Source organism: Euprymna scolopes, chromosome 3, assembly GCF_053919585.1.
Source record: "Euprymna scolopes isolate OS-2025 chromosome 3, ASM5391958v1, whole genome shotgun sequence".
In the NCBI taxonomy this organism is placed as follows: Eukaryota; Metazoa; Mollusca; class Cephalopoda; order Sepiida; family Sepiolidae; genus Euprymna; species Euprymna scolopes.
Genome location: NC_136484.1, coordinates 167,188,890 through 167,209,941, shown reverse-complemented (window position 1 = coordinate 167,209,941; position 21,052 = coordinate 167,188,890). Strand labels below are relative to the sequence as shown.

Here is a 21,052-nt window from a genome sequence, read left to right as displayed (position 1 = left end):
GAGTATATAGGTTGAGAAATGTCCTCACACACACACACACAGTCTCACTTTTATAGATATACAGATTAACAGAACTCCTAGAAACAGGTTTTATTTTTATGATTTGCATATAATATAATAAATAAAATAAAGTCAGTCAGCTTGTTGACTTTTTATCTTCGATAACTTTTGTCCTACAAAACGAATATTTCAATGTGGATAGCTATGAAACGAAAAGTCGCAGATAAATGTACTGCGAATAGAAATCTCGTTGCTCAACTCCCACAGTCCCCAAATAGAAGCCCCGTACATTCTAAGTAATGATATGCCTTGTTTGGGTAAAAAACAAATCTTGACAACATTTCAATGACTGAAATTAATATATTATTTCTAAACAGAGCATTAAGAAAACACCTATGTGTGTACATGTATAAGATATGTGTGTAAATGTATATGCATATGCTGTGGATTATTTAAGTCAGCTGAGAGATTATCCAAATTAATCAGTAATCCAGATTAATTATCCTAAGTGGACTTATAAACACTTAATTTGAACAACAAATACATAGGTAAATAAAAACGACGGCATGTCTATAATGCGCTGAAAAGGTGAAAGCAGCTCCGTATTGTTTTGATGAATGTTTTTTTTTTTTGGTTGTTGTTTTTAAGGATGAGTGTCAATTGATGTTCTTCATCTGCATTAATGATTAGGGCTAGGACAACAGCATATTCTTTTCATTGTTTTTACTCTCGAGTACATATCCGACACAGACACAATTAATCAACCGAGGATCACATCACTCTACATAAAAAATATAAGATACCAATGGATATAATATACCTGAGAATCAAAACAAGGAAAAGAATATGCTGTTGTCATAGCCGTATTAATGATACACAAGTTAGAATATTAAAATTCCAGTGTTAGAAGATAAACTGATTTTTTATTTTTATTATTAAAATTATTATTTTTTATTTTTTTTTTTACAATGTGTCACCATTTATCAAGACCCAAAGGCTACTCGAGGATATGGTTTAAGTGTCAGGTGGACGGTGAGACAACACCATGATGACTGGTGAGGATGGTGGTGATTAGGCGAAATTTGATTATTTAAAAGGACAGCTCAACAAAAATTTATTTACATTGAACTTGAAAACGACCATGTTGTAATCAGCTGATAAGCAGCTCCACAATATTGTGTTCGACAGATGGGGAGTTTTAAAAAAGAAACTCTGCTCATGGAAGTTTTGTTTAGTTTTCATCGACCAAACGTTGCATCCCATCTGCCTGTTCTATAAGTATTTTAATAGTGGATACTCTGACAAATTACAAGCCCTTGTACCCCTTGATGTAATTACCCCCGACAAACCCGATAATCAGCAGAATCCCACCCCTACACAGTAGAGATCCCTAGATGTAAGAAGGAAGGCCTTCTACATTAATAGTTTCTTCCTCATAACTGCTAGACTCTGGAATTCCCTTCCGGTTCCTGTTTTCCCAACTATACTGACATGCAAGAGGTCAAGTGTGATGTGAACAGACATCTTGCTGCTCAACTCCCTACGTAGTATCTCTGCAAATTATGTCCCAGATAGTAGCCCCCTACATCAAAGTGGCACCGTGCCTTGTTTGGAGTGAAAATGGAATTAAAAAAAGATAGTCAGGTAGATAAAGACAGAAGGAAACTTAACAGTGGTTGTGGCTAGACGAGTACTGTTAAGGTTTTACACAGGGAAACCATAGATTGAAGCTCAACTGAGCACCTATCATGAAAATAACAAAACGATAGAGCAGAGAAAGACTAGCAATATATCTTTTGTGAGAAAGAAGTAGAGAGGAAAAAAGGGCATTGCTCACTAAATTTCAAAGTTAGTCTTGTACTCTATCCAGCAAGAAAGGTACTCTGAGCAGCACCTCCTCAAGATGTGACAACAGTACTCCATCTTAAGTTGTACAGGTAGAGGATTACACCAGGAATGAGATACCTTTTGGAGCTGTGTAAGAGAAGAGAGGAAGAAACCGACTTTAAAATGAATACTACACCACCTGTGAACCGTTGGGTCAGTATTTGTTATATATATATTCTTAAATATATCTCCCCCATCTTCCTCTTCTTTCTCTCTTTATTTTCTTTCCCCCTTTCACTAGGATTACACATGAAAAAATTGAAATTACTTAAAATATCTTAATAATGACATGCATAGAAAGAACTTGATGATGCACAGTTAACATGAATGGGAACAAATACATACAAGACATTGCCATGGCTGCTGTAAAGAAGGTGGGCTCCCTCTACCATGCAAGAAAAATACTCACTCCTGATAGCATCCTATATCTTTACAAAGTCACCATTCAGGCCAGTGCATAAAGTCTCTCCCTATTGGACAGGGTCTAAAAAAATTCTCTAATCTAATCTGCACTATCAACCAAATTCCAACCTCTGTCCCATCACCACAATGTTGCATCTCTTTGCTTGTTTTACAAGTATTTTAATAGAATGTACTACTCCAATGAACTCGTAGCACTGATACCCCCCCCCTCCCTCAACATAAATACTTCTGACACTCAACAAGCAACAAAATCTCAACCCTTCACTGTGGAAGTCCTATGCCGGAGAACCTTCTACTCTAATAGCTTCTTCACTTCAACTGCTAGACTTTGAAATTCTCTTCCTCTTTACTGCTTTCCTGATTCTACTAACATGCAAAAATTTAAATGGGTGAATGCGTACAATGTGCACCCTTATAATTTTCTTTTTTTTTTAAATTTTCCAGCAGCTTATCATCGATTGGATATTAATCTACCAGATTATCAAAATCAATATTTAAACATTTGAAGGAGGTGTTCAGTATTTCATTACAATGTTTAAGTAAATCAATCTCCTACATTGTAAAAACTCAATGAGAAAATAATTTGTTGTTTCAAAACAATGTTTTTTATGGGGAGGGGATTAATATCTACCTTTTTTTTGTTCTCATTTATAATTTAACTAGCCTAGGTGCCTAGCATTGCCCTGGTGTTTGGAGGTGTGTGTTGAGCAAAAAAAAAAAGTGGTAGTAGGCAGGCAGGCTCGAACCCATGTTGTGAAGGAGGAAAAGAAAGTGAAAGAAATCCTACACAACCGGAAGTCAAAAGTATTGAAATTAACCGAACTCAATCCAATGGTGATGATGACTTGCTAAAATGTCAGCGAATAAAATCAACCCATCCTTATACAAAACAGTCAAGTTTAGGGTGAAGGAATTAATGTTTTTGGCCAATTTTTTGATATTTGTCGTCTGAGATGTCGAGCTTCGAAATGATACTGATCTTGTCAGGATCTGTCGCCTCTGTCCAAAGTTTTCATGAGACATACAAACATACATTTAAACAGACAGATGAGATTTATATTGTAGATTTTTGGGGGTGAGTGGGGGGGATATAGGGAGGGAAGTGGTGGCCGAGGCTGTCATTCCCCACCCACAAAATTAAGTTATAAATGAGAGCCAAAAAAGGTAGGTATGAATCCCCTCTCTCTAAAAAATGCGAGATAAAAAATGATCCCCACTCCACAAAAAAAACTTTCCTTGCGCAGATAGGACTCGCCATTGGTGACCCTCCTCCAAAAAAACACCCACTCTTTTCAAAAATAATTTTCATAAGGTACCAGCAAATTAAAAAATAAAAATAAAAATAAAAACTCCCCATGATGTGTTCTTGTTGAGGATTTCCAATATGGGGGATCGATTTACTAAAATGTTGGAATTAAAAACTGACCACTCCTTCCAAATGTCTAAATATTGACTTATATTTTGTTTTTGATAGTTTGGTAGATTAGTGTCTAATCGATAATAATTCATTGAAAAAATTGCAAAAGAAAAATCAAAAAGAAAAAAATATAAGGGGAGGGGGAACATTGTACACGTTCGCCTTTAAATGTAATCGTTAAATTTTTTTGAGATGAGGATGAATTGTTTTTACTCATCTTGGGTGTTATTCTTTTCATATTTCGACCAATGTAACTTAGAATATCATTATAATTAATTAACACTTCTACCTGGTTATGGTTGATGGGATGAGAATAATCTACACCTGTGCAGACTAAATAAGGGATGCAGTTAAAGGTTCTTTGTGATGGTTCCTGAGTGTTTTTTTTTTTTTTTTAATGGAAATCACTCCAGACAAGGCGTGAAGCGACTTGATGTAAGGAGTTGACAGAAACAAAAAATAATTATTGCAAAGACAGGAGATGCTTATTAACCTTAGTCTTGAAATAACCAAGTCTACTAGTATGAGGATTACAATTATTAGGAGGAAGTAGCTTCTTTCTAAGAATTGCAGATGTGGGGAACCTTTTTTTTGCTGACTATTTTCTTCCTACTTTTAATCTTGGTCTTTTTAAAACTAAAATCAATAGGCATCTCTTGTCTTTGCAATAATCATCTTCTGTTTCCGTTAGCTCCCTACATCAAGTGTAGCTTAGTGCTTTGTCTGGAGCAATTTCCATAAAAAAAAATAGTTCCACAAGCCTGCAGTTCTTGAAAAGAAGCTATTGGAATAAGTAGTTGCATCAAAACAGTGAATTTGTGAACACCGTTAGTGGAAGCAGAGAACAGATCAGACAATTCTGAAGAACACATGCCATTAGAGTATTCATAGAAAAGATTCCCAAGTAATAAAAAGAAAAAAAAATGAACCGAAAGAAGGTCGGAGGTTACATCAACTGAAGCGTTTTAAAAGAAATAGCATCTAAAATGTGAACAATAGTCTGAATAATCCTCATCTAAAAACTGTTTTTATTTTTTTATACATTATGTTGATAATATTGAAGAAGTTAGAAGAAATCCATCAAAATTAAACTTTTAATTTGTTTTGCGATCATGAAACAATCATTTTACTACAACAGGAAACGATCTGTTAAATCCAATGTTATTTACTTAATTTTAAAACATAAGACGACAGTGTAGTATCTGTTGTCTTGTTATAAGACCATCCTTTCAGACATTACTTCTTCCATTGGAAAAATAGTGAAATATCTGTTCTGTTTTCATTACACCATCCTCTCAGGAATTATCTGATTTTCTTTTTAGGGTGGATAGTGTAGTATCTGTTCTTTTGTCATAAATCATGTGGAATGCCAGTGAGGCTGCTCAAGCATTTTTTGTAAAGCCAGAGTGCAATACCTCTAGTGCACTAGCCTTTCCATCCTCACCTTTCGTCCTTGTGTCACATCTTTCTGTGGTAAGAGGGAGGTTAACAGAGCGACTTGAAAAATGGGTGCATATTTAGACCTGCACTTATGAAACTTATGTAAAGAAAATAGGAAAAAGTCTTTATGATGTACGTATCCGTTAGGGAATGGAAATGGCATATACCAAAAACCATGTAATTTAGTCAAGTAGTTTTTATATTATTTTTATATTATATTATTTAAGAAATGTGGAATGCCAGTGAGGCTGCTCAAGCATTTTTTGTAAAGCCAGAGTGCAATACCTCTAGTACACTAGCCTTTCCATCCTCACCTTTCGTCCTTGTGTCACATCTTTCTGTGGTAAGAGGGAGGTTAACAGAGCGACTTGAAAAATGGGTGCATATTTAGACCTGCACTTATAAAACTTATGTAAAGAAAATAGGAAAAAGTCTTTATGATGTACGTATCCGTTAGGGAATGGAAATGGCATATACCAAAAACCATGTAATTTAGTCAAGTAGTTTTTATATTATTTTTATATTATATTATTTAAGAAAATAAAATTTCATGACTTGGTCAATGAGAGATACACCAGTCTCCATATTTGATTGAATTTGAAATCCATCCTTGGTTACCCCCCCCCTTTAAACTCTCCAGAAACAAGGGTTCTTCAATGGCTGCTAAAAATACTTATACATCGTAAAATTTGATTTTCTTGAATAAAAAAAAACATTTAATTTTATGATTTTTGAAATATACCATCTTCATGTTGTGACAAGTTGGTATGCCATAAAGGTTTTTCTAAATGAGCACTGAAAAATATTTATATGGAATAGCAACAGTTCAGTACGTTGAATAAACTTTGTTACTATAAAGAATAAAAAAAAAAAAACTTCAAATAATACAATGAAGTTCAAAGATGAAATCAGAAAGATACTTACTGAACTACAGGTGGAAAGAATTCGATGGAGATTAAATTGATTATTCCATGGGCAGATGATATTACCAATTTTGCAATGATGAATAGTGAAATGGAAAACCATGAAACAGCTGTAATATAGGAAAAAAAAAAAGAATATTACAATTATGTTACCAAAATATATATCTTTAACAAAACAAAACTTATCAAGATAAGCAAAGCTCAATATATTAAAAGGAGCAAAAAAAAAAATATATATATATATATTTATATATACATATTTTTTTTACTTGCATTCACTTTTAACAAGGCATATTGCAACTTCGACGTAAGGGGCTACTATTTGGGACCATGCCTAGGAAAGATTAACAAGATGTTGATTTACATTACATTTAAATTTCTGCATATCAGTACAGTTTGAGAAGCAGGTAGCAAGAAGGGAAGAAACTATTAGAATAGAAAGCTTTCTAGCATTTAGGGACCTCAACAGTGAAGAGGTGAGATTTTGTTGCTAAGCGGGTTTGTTGGGAATATGTATGTTGAGGTGGCATGAGTGCCACGAGTTCATCAGAGCACATTTCATTAAAATATTTGTAAAACAAGCACAGAGATGCAACATTGCAGTGATGGGACAGGGATTGAAGCTTAATTGACAAAGTGGGAACTATTAGACGGAAAACTCTTTTTTGGACGCTATCCAAGAAGGAGAGGCTAGTGGTAGATTCACCTGCCCAGATGTGGCAACAATACTCCATACAGGCGAATGGTAGCCTTGTAGAGATACAAGATACTCTCAGATGTGAGTAGTCTTCTAACTCGATAGACAGAACTCACCTTCTTTGCAGCAACCTTGGCAATGTCCTCAATGTATTTGTTCCAGTTCATATTAAGTGAAAGAGGAGTAATAAAAATTATAACTTTATTTATATACTAGCGGGGGTACCTGGCGTTGCCCAGGTGTTTGGAGGTGTGTGTGGTTTTGGGTAAATCAAAACTCGGAAGGGGGGGTAAAATAAAAAAAAAATGCTTTGGTAGGTAAGTATGAGGATCGAACCTGAACCCGAACCCTTGAGGCAAAGTTGGAAATTAAAGTGTGAAAAAAAATGTGTGACGTTAACCATTGGGCCACCGTGAAATACTAACAGAAACACGTTTGAATTTATTTAACTACTAGCGGGGGTACCCGGCGTTGCCTGAGTGTTTGTTTCCGGGACGGGGGGGGGAGTTTTAAAAAATGTTAAGTAGGAAGGATCAACCCCGGAGTCATGAGTAAAAGTAGGAAAATAAAGTGTGAAAAAAAAAAGAAAAAACCATCTGCAACGTTAACAGTTCGGCCACCAAGAAAAGTCCATTCCAGTTGTTTAGGAAAAAAAAAACAAAAAAAAACGACTACGGTAGGTCGGTGCAAATGTGAAAATATAATGTGAATTGTCCAGCACGCTAACCACTACACCACAGAGCACTGCAGCTTAGTTTAGTGATTTTAAATAACTTCACATGAAAGAACTACGAAGCCAAACCGGTGTTCTCTTCTCAACTGTTCCTTGTGAACGATCCCCAAACGGTGTTAAGTGGTGGCAGGGGGAGGAGGAATTTATAAGAGAGAAAATATTTTACCACTTCCATTGATCTTAACCGATTTTGGCCGTGACTTCTCAGCAGAAAAAGTATAGAAATCTAAGATTATCGAGGAATTTGAGAAATAATAAGCCTATAACACACCTCAGATATTGTTCTGCCGTTTGTGCATATTATATTTGCATGAAATATCTTGATTTTTAATCCTATTAAGGTCAAAATCAGACGGGAAAAAATGAGTTCATTTTATTTATATAGATTTAGAATTGGCAGGTGCCCGTTTTAATGACATAATGAGGTCAACTTTAACTGCGGGGTAGTATTTCATTTACTGCGGGAACGCTTTTTTATTTTTATTTTCCCAAGATGTTGGGGGGGAGGACCAGCTCCCCATAAAAAGGGGATTGTCCAAATTGAATAGCAATTGTCTGATATGAGGAAAATATTTCCACATTGATCAAATCTGATTGCTTTCGGACATTTCCGGCGATCGTGACCGGAAAAATACCGCTAAAATTAGTGTTGCTTTTATTATACGAAAAAGCCTAACCCACATGTGGCAAGTGAAAAATGTTGAATATTTATCTTTTCAAAGTCGAACAAATTAAATAGACAGGCGACCTCTGTTGTTAACTCGTAGATATTATGATTTATATGTGATATAAAAAGTTTTAAGAAGTTGTGAGCCGACCGACCGCTTCTTGGAAAAAAGCCTTTCTTGGACATACACAAAAAGCGAACATACATATACACATTTTCACTTTTATATATATAGACTAGCGAGGGGTACTCGGCGATGCCAGAGTGTCTTGAGGTAAATCAAAACTCCGGTGGGGGGGGGTGTTAAATAAAAAAAAATGTTTTGGTAGGTAAGTATGAGAATCGAACCCGTACCCTTGAGTTGGAAATTAATGTGTGAAAAAAAAAAAAACAGGCGACGTTACCCATTAGGCCACCGCGACATACATTTGAATTTGAACCAGCTCCCAATTGTCCAATTGAATAACAATTGTCTGATGTACAACATTGATCAAAGATGATTGCTTCTGGACATTTCCCGGCGCAATGCCGAGAATGTTGTTCGTTAACTTTGAATTAGTTTCGCTTTTTATACGAAAAAGCCTCATCAACATGCGAGAAGCCAAAATAGCAATAATTTTGTAAAAGTCGACGTAAATAAATCTAGATGCGACGCACTTTCCCAAATCGTACATTTAGGACCCATATAAACAGTTGTAAGCGATCGTAACGACATCGGAACCGTGTGCGAGAAAAGCCTTTTGAAGACATACACGAAATGGTCACACACATTTTGCCTTTTATATATATAGATGTATTTCCATATTTACTTTTTCCATTCCTTTCCTATTTTATCTATCTTCCCTATCTTTTCTTCTTGTATTATTTGCTATTCTTTAATGATCCCCATTACTTCATAGTGACCAATATTTTTCTCTTTACATATACTATCTTTCCGTTTTACTCATATATATATATATATATATATACTAGCGGGGTTACCCGGCGTTGCCCAGGTGTTTGGAGGTGTGTGTGCTGTTAAATAAAAAAGAAATCCGGGGGGGGGGGGGGTAAAAGTTGGTAGGATCGAACCCGAAGCCCTGAGGTGAAATTTTAAAATAAAATCGACCAGCCAGAATGAATTACTGAAAGATGTTTGAATTTATTTAAGAACCAAATTGACAGGTGCGCGCATGGAAGTTGTAGAGCAATAGCTATTCAGCAAATGAGGTCAATGACCAGGTTTGTTTGTTATAAGCAAAGTAAAAAAAGAAAACATTAAAACTTGAGAGGGGGAGGAGGTAATCAAAACATCGAAAAAAAAACACAAAAAAAACTAACGTAAGGCAAACGAATGATGTTAAATGTAAAAATCGAAAAAAACAAAAAAGAAAACAGAAAAACGAACACGTGAAAAATGGCTTAAATAAGCCTGTTTCGATATTAAAATTTAAAAAATTGGTGGGTACCCGGGTGTTTTTGGGTGTGTGGTCAGGGGTGGATAAGCGAAGCAAAAAACCCCCCCAGAAAAACGAACGTTACGTGAAAAATGGCTTAAATAACACTGGTCCAATATTTAAATTTAAAAAAAAAAAAAAAAAAAAGACATCTCACACCACGATTCGAACCCAAAACATTTAGATAACGAACCAACGCGCTAACCAACTGAGCTAATGTGACGTACATGAAATTTAGTTAGTTTTTCAACTATTTAAAGTAAATCAGGTTCTGACGTCATCTGACGCATGCGTAGAACCGGTCATCATCACGAGAGGACCGTTTTTGTTGACCCCCCCCCCCCTGTTGAAAATTGTTGATTTCAGGGTGAAAAAAATGAACGTTTTTGGCCAATTTTTCGATATTTTTCGAGCGAAGGATGGAGCTTCAATATGATACCGAGTTTGTGAATTTTCGTTGTGTCTGTCGAAAGTTTTTAGCGGACACACATACAAGCATACATACACACATTTTTGCTTTTATATATATAAATTGCACCTACTTTTAACATTTCTTTATTATTTTTGACCATATTATCCTATTACTTTATTCTCATTTTATATCTAAATGTTTTAAAGCCAGTTTTTATCTATATTTGCATTTTGTTTAATTCTGGCCCTTCTCCTCTTCCGATGAAAAGCATTTAACTTTTAAATGCCATGGCCTAAAGAGATTTCTTTTTTTTCTTAATTTTTCCCTTTCCTATTGTTCTGACGATATAATAAAGTTATATATAACTTTTATTTATAACTTTTAATATAGAAAGAGAGAATATATATATGTATATATGTATATATATATATTGCAATGTAGTTTGCTTGAAGCATTGTGTGAGTTATGTATAAAGGAAAGCGGCATTTGTTTCCAGTCGTCCTGAACACACGCACACATTATATATATATATATATATATATAAAAGCATACAGCTTGGATTCGCTTTTGGATATACATATTGATGTGTGTGTGTTGTATGTGTGTTGCATGTGTGTGTGGGTGGATGTAGATTAAAAGGCACCGGCCAGTACTTAGTTGACCATCGCTAAGGTTCTTAACTTACAGACTCCAAGACAAGAAAACTAAATTCTCAAGTACCTTATGCCATAAAAACCAAAAGTTAGGTTGGATGGGGGAAAGGGAAAAGAAAAAGATGTTTATTATCTTCAAAGACCTCACTCATCCTTTTACCGTTTTTTATGACTCCCACCCAGGTTGCATGCTAACTTGATAAAGGAAATAGGAAAATATATTTGGTGGAAATATCACTTTCGACGGTAATTCTTGGCCTGAAGACGTAATCCCCCAACGTGGGTGATTACAGAAACATGTATGCACATATTTAGCCATTAATGTTTGTATAAATAAAATTAATATACCTGCTCTGTTCACTCATTGAGCACTATTTTGGTAGACACATGTTGTTTCATTGGACGTACTTCTAGGAAACTAAACTCTACTGGCTATATATATATATATATACATACATACAGTGCCAGCTAAAAGAAAGTCTGCACTTGTAATTTTTTTAAAAACAGCAAATTTAAGCTGCAAATTTAAGCTAAATTTAATGTAACTGTTTAAACAAACTATACCTCATTTGATTGGCCTTTTATTCTTCTATAATTTTACCTGTTCATATTTAACTTTTAATTGAAATATTCTAGTGTTCACATCAATTTAAAAAAATAACTCCAAATTGAGGAGGTAAAAAGAAAATTCGCTTAAAACCAGCTTAAATTATCGCCCCTCAATCAGTTTAAAATATCCAACAACAGGCAACAAAGCATCTCTAATCGTAATTGTTGTTGTTTCAGGTTATACAACGTAAAATTTAATCCGTATGCCACGACTTTCTCTTAGTGATCGTTAGGAGCTCATTAATCTCCACCTTTCTGGTTTATCCAATCGAGAAATCGGCCGCAGATTGAAATGTGATGAGAAAACGGTGCAAAAGAACCAAAACACCGGCAGTGTTCATGATGCCCCTAAATCTGGTCATACTAGAGTTACTTCTAACAGGGAAGACAATGATATCAACATCCGCAGCCTAAGAAAAGATTTGAAACAACTCCTCAAATCCAACAACAGTGCAATCTTGTTAAAAAGTGCTCTCTTTCTACTGTTAAGAACAGATTAAAGAAATTTAATTAGCGAGGATATGTTGCAAGACGCAAGCCAATGATTTCTGTAAAAAACAGAAAGCGCTGTCTGGAGTTCGTCAGATGCAATGAAGATCATGACTCTTCATATTGGTCAAAGGTGCTTTTCATCGACAGAAGCAAGTTCAATAGACTAGTACATCTGTCGGAGAAAAGACGCTCAGTTTCAATGCTGCAAGGTGGTGGAGGTTCAGTTTTGATGTAGGGCATTATTAGTACCAATGGTCCAGGGACTATATGTCGCTTGCAAGGTCGAATTAATTCAATCAAGCACATTAATATGTTGACTGAGCATTTTCTACCCTATTTGGTCGGAATTTGGAAGATAATCCCATCTTCATGCAGGATAATGCTCCCATTCACCCAGCTGGAAATGTCAAGAGGTTCCTGGAAGAGCATGACATTCCGTGTTTAGATTGGCCTGCACAATCTCCAGACCTCAATCCTATCGAAAATGTATGGCATTGCATCAAGCAACAGCTACGCAATGATAAAATTTCAAATTCGGAAGAACTTTGGACAAAAATTAAAGAAAAGTGGGATGCCCTTTCCCCGGAGTATTACTGCAGTCTAATTCAAGGAATTCCCAAAAGATTGCAGGCTGTCAAATTGCAGAAGGGCTATGCTACTAAATATTAAGTAGTTCACAGTGTTCCTGTTGTATTTGTGTTGCATTAATGTTCTAACGTTACATGTAAATAACAATTTTTTATTGTGCAGACTTTCTTTTTGCCTCCACAATTTGAAGTTATTTTTTAAAATTGACGTGAACACTAAAATATTTCAATTAAAAATCAAATATGAACAGGTAAAATTAGAGAGGAATAAAAGGCAAATCAAATGAGATATAGGTTGTTTAATACTGGAATACTGTTGCCATATCTGGGCAGGGGCTGCTAAAAACAGCCTATCCTGCCTTGACAGAGTACAAAATAGACTTCGTGGCTTAGTGGGGGATGCCCTTTTCTCTACCCTGCAACCTCTCTCCCACAGAAGAGACGTTGCGAGCCTATCCTTGTTTTATCGTTATTTCCATGGCAGATGCTCATCTGAACTCCAATCTCTGGTCCCCCCTCGCCAATCTTTCACGAAAAACACCCGTCTAGCTGAATCCACTGTGAAAAATTTCCCCCACTCTATATCTGTGCCTAAATCAAAACGCAGATTCCATGAACAAAGCTTCTTTCGTAGAACTGCACGCCTGTGGAACTCTGTTCCGTCTGCCTGCTTCCCTCCGGACTACAACTTGGATGTCTTCAAGTCCAATGTTAACAAATTCCTAATGAACCGCCCCCTTAAGTAAACATATCAGCAAATCTCCTCACTAACGTAATGTACTTGCAATAACCCTTATCCCTGAGTGACTTCCGGGCCTTGATAAGTGGTGATCACTGTGTAAAAAACAAAAAAAACAAAAAAAAAACAGTTAAGTTAAATTTAGCTTAAATTTGCAATTTTTGAAAAAAATTACAATTGCGGACTTTCTTTTTGCCGCCTGTGTATGTTACATGATAAGGGCTGTCCCCTTTTCATGTAAGCATAAAAATAGAGAGATTTAGTTAAAATGAAAATGAAACAGAATAGACGAAATTCGAACCTCGTAAATTAGGTTTAGAAATAGATTACGAGAGAGAATTAGAAAATGGAATGGAAAACAAACCATTGTTACGCTTAGAGATAAAATAGTTTTAAGAAAAGAATGTGCATTGTCAATTTTGTTATGAAAATTCAATTGAAAGAATGCAACTACAAGATAATTTAATAAACATGTTTTTAACATATTGGAAATATAGGTTACTGGGAATATAGGTTAAAATTCCTTTTGTAAACAAAGGAAAAAGTTTTTGACACGCATGTCCAGAACACGTGAAAGAAGACACATGTTTTAACATGTGTATGACGTCATGGAAAATGGGAAGTTCTAGATATAGTTAGAAAACTTTAGAGTTAAGCGAGGAGAAACTAGGAGAATCAGAAGAGAGTTTGAGAACGACAGACGATAGTCTGCAGTTGGGATTCGAATGTCTAGAAGCGAGACGGTCACTTTTGAAACTTAATATGTGAAGCTTTGAATTCTTGATGATGAAAACCACGGCCGGTCGGGAGAAGAAATAAACCCATCATGTGTTTTTATAAACGTTGTCTTTGTGTTGTGATTCTACCAAGAGGTAAAGTGAAAATTGTTATATATGTCTTATGTATATCATGTGTTTTAAAATCTTGACATACACATCTCATATCTACAATGTGAACTCTACATCTCATATCTACACTTCTAAGTATAAACATTTTATAAATATGAATCCTTCATAACACGAACAATTTCTCTTACAACAACATCCCTCTTTACAACATCTCTCTCTAAGACTCTAAGACTGTGCTTCTAATAAGACTCTCAACAACATCTCTCTCTAAGACTCTCTCTTAATCTAAGTCTCTAAGCATCACTTTTAACAAAGAACAATAACAACGAATAATAACAACAAAGAACAATACTAATAAGACCTAAATATAACATGTATATACTCCACTTGCCACTAGTTTTTAACAATGTTGTCTCAGGAAAGGTGTGGTTGGAGACTGTGCAACTCTTGCCACAAAAAGAGGATGCGTAGACACCCTCAGTGGGTCTCTATAGTCTGTCGAGACTGAAGGAGCCTTTACTTTTTATCATATAAAGGTAAATGTTAGAAGGCTATCACAATGCGGAGAATGGAATCTTGTCAGTGTTGAGAAAGGAAGACAAAAACAAGTGATATGTTTATATATATATATATATATATATATATATATATATATATATATATAGTGAATGCATGACAAAAGTCTATATTCCAAAGTTCATGATGTTGACCATCTTATAATTTATTCCTTTAATTCAGTTGTCATTTACAATTCTTGACAGTATCTGTTTCATAGTGCAAAATCAATCAATTATTAAATCAACCGCACTTTGACGGATTGATTGTTGCTATTTCTTCTGATGAGTTAAGGGCAAAATAGATTCACTGGTTGATATAATAATTAAGTGATTGATTTTGCGCTACGAAACAGATACTGTCAAGAATTGTAAATGACAACTGAATTAAAGAAATAAATTATAAGATGGTCAACATCATAAACATTGGAATATAAACTTTTGTTATTCATTCACTATATTGCTCTTTAATTACATTGAGCTTCTTGAATAAGGAAACAAAATATATTTCCACAGAAATATATATATATATATATGTATATATATTTTTTTTTTTTTTTAAATAATTTTTTTATATCAATAATAAGACTTACTTGAAAAGTCAAACTTCCACACAGTGATGTACTGTGTATGACAGTGTTTCATAATATATTTCGAGAAAAATCCTCTTTCTCCAATAGCGGGTGTTTCAAAACTTGAGATTGCAAGTATGAATAATATATATATATAGCTAATTGACACAAGAAAAAAAAACTAATAATAAATAAGTAATATTGACTTCTACAAAGATTTTAAAAAAAGTTAATTCATAAAAAATAAAATATCTGTACTAATAATGATATTTTGAAATTATATATATATATATATATATATATATATATATATATAACACATACACATATGGATATGTCTGTGTGTGCATTTGTGGATGCATTTTTCAGATTTCATTTCCTGCGAGACTAGCTAATTAACATAGCAAAAATAAGAATAAAAATCATAAAACAAAAAAAAAAAACAATAGGTAATACTGGCTATATAAACAAAAATAATAAAAAAAATTCAAATAGAGAAATTAAAATTTAAATAACATAGTAATGACTATATAAATAAATTTATTCCATTTATTGATGAGATATTTTCTGCGTCCCTGTTCATATTTGTAATCTCAAGATTTGAAACACCCGCCATCTATGAAAGGATTTTCCTCAATATACATTATGGAACACTGTCACACATAGTACATCACTATGTAGAAGTTTGAATTTTAAAGTAAACTATTATTAACAAAAAAAAAAAAAAATTATATACATTTATACATATATTAAATATATCACTTGTTTTTAATCTTCCTTTCTCAACCCTGACAACATTCCATTTTTTGCATTGTAATAAACTTCTAACACTTAACCATATATATATATTTTTATTACTAGATGGCAACCTTGTATTACCCAGTTGTACAATACGTTTAAGCATGGTATTTTAATTTATGCAGATTACATATGTGTTATTATATAAATCAATCCTCTACTAATTATTATACCGTCATGGTTAAAATTATGGAGCACCAATGAAAAATCAAAATTATGATTCAAACTTATATATTTAAAGGTTAAGAATAGTAAATTAAACATTAATCAATCTATTATAACAAATAATATTTGGCATGTCCCCCTTTTGTCTTTATAACAGCTTTTATTCGTTTTTGCATATTATTGGCTAAATTGTTGCAGGTGGTAGGACCTATTTTCTGCCACTCTTCGTGAAGTTTGGTCTCTAATTCTTTTTTTGATGAATATTTGTGCATTCTCACTCTTTTCTCTAGATGTGACCTCAAAGTTTCAGTGGGACTTAGGTCTGAGGATTGAGGGGGCCACTTCATCACTTTAATTCCTTTTTTTTTCTCAAACCAACCCACTGAAAATTTTGATGCATGGTATGTGTCTTGTTTGAAGATTACATCACTTAGAATGTTATTAAATATTTTAGTCAAAGAGGTTTGATAAACCTGGTCCGGCATGTTAGTATGAATTGTGGAGTTCATTCTGCCCGCACATGTGTACAATAGTCCAGAGCATGAAGAAACCATGCAGCTCCAAACCATTACGCTTCCTTCTCCAAAATTTGACAGTTGGAACAACACAATCAGGATGAAATGCTTTTCCTTCCCTATGGTGAACATAAACTGCTCCGGGGTTGCCAAAAATCTGATAAAAAAATGAGAATTTGCTACAATTTTTGAATAGACATTATGGATGTATATTCAAATAAAACCTTCAATTGTTCCTTTCAAAGTCTAGGAAATATAAGCTGTTAACTAACCTCAAAGTTATTTTCATCAGACCAAACAATTCTGGTGTCAGGTGTCTAATTTTCATGTTTTTTTTTTTTTGCAAATTCCAGTTGTTTTTTCTTGTTGGCTTGAAACAAGTATGGCTTCTTTCTATCGAAACAAGTATGGCTTCTTTCTATCGAAACAAGTATGGCTTCTTTCTATCGAAACAAGTATGGCTTCTTTCTATCGAAACAAGTATGGCTTCTTTCTATTGAAAAAGTATGGCTTCTTTCTATTGAAAAAGTATGGCTTCTTTCTATTGAAAAAGTATGGCTTTTAATCCCGCTTTTAATAACCTTCTTTTCACTGTTCGAGCTGATAGGGTTTTGTTTGCATCCCCTCTAAGTTCAGCAGCAAGCTCTGAAGAACTTTTCTTTCTATCTGCAAGGGATGCTCTTTTCAAAGATTTGTCGTCCCTAGCAGTTGTAGACTTTACAGCCTTGTCCTTTTCTGTTTTTGACAGACCTTATACCTTTTAATCGTTATTTGAACTCCCTTCCCTGAACATTCCATTTTCCTGGCAATTTCTACCTGAGAATATCCTTAACCAGTTAAAGCAACAATTTGTGCCATTTTAATCTGACTGCTGCTGCTTTTTTCTTTAGGTATTTTCAATTAAATATACCATTATAGTAAATAGCTAAATAAATAATTCAATAGTTTAAATAAATATTCATTTATTTACCTGACTGCAGATGGTATATTCCTCAAGCATTTTCGGAAGCAACTCCCATTTTCAAAAGGTAGGAATTATGTCCACTCTTAAAGCTACCATTTTCGGTTTTAAAAAAGACATTCATTGAGCTTAGACTTTTCCGAAATTTATATTAAAAAATTTTTTAAGCTGGTGTTGAAACTACAGCATACTTCTTAAAATAAATATTATTATTGTTAAATATGTTTTTGCATTTTCTTTTTGATGGAAATCGCCCTAGACAAGACATGAAGCCACTTGATATAGGAGCTAAAAAAAAAACAAATACTACTTCTAAACAAGCCAATGATGTGGGAGATTCTGACTCAGAAAACAGCAATTCTTTTTCCTTTGTCAGAAACATTGTTCATAGAATGTAAGGACTAAAAGACAAAATAAGGGCAGCAAGAATTACGAGGTTGCTGAAAGTAAACCTAAGCTCCACTATCTACTCCTCACTAAATTCTCAATACTCATCTCAAAAACAAAAAAAAAATGGAATAGTATACTTACATCTTGGGAGAAGACTTCCTATAATGCATGCAACTCCGCCGATGATCATGCAGAATGAGAATGGTCGAAGATGTGATGAGAGATAGAAACAGCTGAGATAAGCAGGAATCTCAATCAGTCCAAATAATATTACATTAATAAACGGATTTTCTCCAAGATCAACGGAATACAGAACTAATCCATAATAGATCATACTGTTTACAAATCTGAAGCAGAAAGAAAATAAATAAATCCAAATAGTTTAGTAGGAAAAAGAAACTGAATCTCATAAATCAATTTTCATCTATAATACAGTTGTTTGCATGTATTTATGTTTGTACTTTTGGCTAAAATTCAAAAACAACAAACAAACACCTACAAAGTTGGTATTTTCTTAATCAGCGTTGCCCCAGATGAATAATACCTAAAATTTAGAAAAACATATTCAATCTTTGACCCTAAGCTGGTGTCAATTTCGTCAGATGGATCAGTTTTCAAGACAAATTATGAATTAACTAAAGGGAAATAACTGATTTTTTTTAATCAAGGAGTTAATCCCCTCATGTTGAGCGATTCCTCGAAAAATCTATAAAAACAAGTTATCTATTTGAAGAGAGAGGAATGGACTGTGAGGAGAAGAAAGAGTGGTGGTGAGAGGAAGGGGAAGAAGATACAAAGATCGAGAAGAGATTTGAAGTTTTATTAGAAATATGTGACCCTTTTTACCTTGCGCAATGACCAGTCGCCTTAGTTGGTTGATAAAGACAATATTGAAAAGTAGAGGAAAAATGTGTACAGAACAGGAACCTTCATTTGTTTGGTCACATCAAAAGAATGGATGAGAGAACTGTTGTATTTTTTAAAGATTTTTCAGTACTGGAGCGTAGAAAAAGATGTGTGCAGAGCGAGAGACTGTATTGGTTTGTTTCTGAAATTTTGAGATGAGGATTGGTAATTTATTATTTGGAGTGTTCGAACTACTGTTCTCGTCTTGTGTGTTATTCTCACATCATTTCAGTTGATGTAACAGATAAAGTACTAAGTAAAAATTCAATTTTAAATGACACTCTTATGGAGGTTGAAGGTACAAGACTCAGTGCAGATGATACTAAAAATTACTTAGTCATTGCTGACAGAACGAGAGTATCATATTAAATAAAGGTTTCCATCTAAAATTCTGTGCAGATTCTTAAATTTGACAGAAAGATTCCTCAAATTTACAAGATACTCATGAATAAAGTTGGAGATTACATCGGCTAAAACTTTGTGAGAATAACACTCAAGATGAGAACAGTAGTCCGAATAATCAAAAATATATAAATTCGTTAGTTTGGTTTGTAGCAATGCAAATTAGCTTATGGCAAGTTAGAAACAAGGGGCTAGAACTTTTTTTCTTGATTCTGTTTAAAAGAGTGTGGTCGATTAAAATCCCAATAACAAGTAAGAGAGCGGTATAATCGTTTTGTCTGTACAAAAAATGACTTTTCTAGTGGGTATTGTGAGGAAAGCCGACTGATACCCTAGATTGACAGGAGAAACCGACCTCTGCTACCTTAACTGTTCTACATCTACTAAATAAAAATAAAAAAAACTCATTCATTTTTTAAATGTCTCCTGCTCAGATACTAAACTTTGCTTCTAGTCATCCTCATCATCATAATATTCAGTTTAACGCCCTTTATACATGCTGACATGTTAGACGGTTTTAAAAAAATTGACTTCCAAACTAACCTATCTCTGGACAGGTTTTTATTCAACCCTCCTTCTCTCAAATCCATTATAAATCGAACCTGCTACCTCAACTGTTCTATATCTATTAACCAAAAAATACTCTCACCCATTCTTTAAATTTCTCCTGCTCAGATACTTTGCTCCTAGTCAAAAGATCAGGTCACTAATACCTAGTATTGTGCCTACTCCCACAGTTCATCCCTGCAGAGGGAAGTAGCAGATCTCTGAAACACTTCTATCCTGTTCGTAGTTCAATACTCCAGAGATTTATTAATCTAGTTTATTTCCTACATCCTGTACTCCATTTCTTATGTCACTTCCTTGAAGATGTCAACTTAATTTCTAGGATAAATTTCCTATTTCTGTGTAACGAACACATACTACATAATACAGCAGTATTCAACAAAAAAATAATAATAATAAAAGTTGTTTAATTTAACCATCTCTAGATTAACATTAAAACATTTGAATCGGTTTTACAATCCTTCAAATATTTTCAAATCCAATTAAATTTATTTTTATGTAATAAACTCTCCATCTCAAGTTTTCATCCATTCATTATGATTATTACTATTTAATAATTTAAATAACAGAGGTGAGATTTATACTTTAAAATGCTAAAGGTTTTGGACAAGTATTTGTTGAAATTGTATTTGAAGATGACCATGTTATACTTTGCAATAAAATTAATTTACAAAACTCAAATATTATATTTTTTAGTTAGTATTTTTTAAAAATTATCCTGGGCAATGCCAGGAAATGGGACCTGCTAGTTATTTAATTTAAATGATAGAAGTGAGATTGAATATTCCAAAATATTAAGGGAAGGCCTTGGACAAATATTTGACAACATTGGATTTGAAGTTGACTATGGTGTAGTTTGCAGGGAAGCAATCCTGTGGTAATGTGTTTCACAAATGGATGAAAATAATATGAAGTTGTGTTACACACCACAGGTTTATTAAATTGTTAGTTGAAAGTACACAAGAGTTAACAAAGCTACTTCTTTACATGTTAAGAATGATTTTCTAACTAATAGCGCTATTTTCATGCGGTTTGTAAACTGCACAAGTACCATCATCTTTTATTGTAGCGTTTTAACAGCTGAATAATATAGTTAATATTAAATTTAGATATTAGATAATGATAAAAATGCTACTCAACACCTTATTGTAAAATAATTTTATTTTTTTTTTATTCATTTATTTTTTCTAACAAAAATGCATAATATAATTTAGTAGAAGCATTTCTATCTTTGTTTGAAAGAGCTTCAGGGGCCATTT

At 33.8% G+C, this 21,052-nt stretch overlaps 1 protein-coding gene and 1 long non-coding RNA gene across 4 annotated transcripts in view; one reads left to right on the top strand and one right to left on the bottom strand.

Moving 5' to 3' along the window:
* LOC145260258 (uncharacterized) overlaps positions 1-21,052 on the top strand; it is a 280,225-nt gene that overhangs the window by 61,764 nt on the left and 197,409 nt on the right. The window lies entirely within an intron of this gene.
* The window catches only part of LOC145260248 (solute carrier family 22 member 21-like), a 154,511-nt gene that overhangs the window by 35,330 nt on the left and 98,129 nt on the right, over positions 1-21,052 (bottom strand). For all 3 annotated transcript variants that reach the window (XM_080118076.1, XM_080118079.1, XM_080118080.1), the window contains exons 7-8: positions 18,060-18,265; positions 6,092-6,200 (exon numbers count right to left, since the gene is read on the bottom strand). In XM_080118076.1, coding sequence (XP_079974202.1) covers positions 6,092-6,200; positions 18,060-18,265 — 315 coding nt within the window. The remainder of the gene's footprint in view (positions 1-6,091; positions 6,201-18,059; positions 18,266-21,052) is intronic.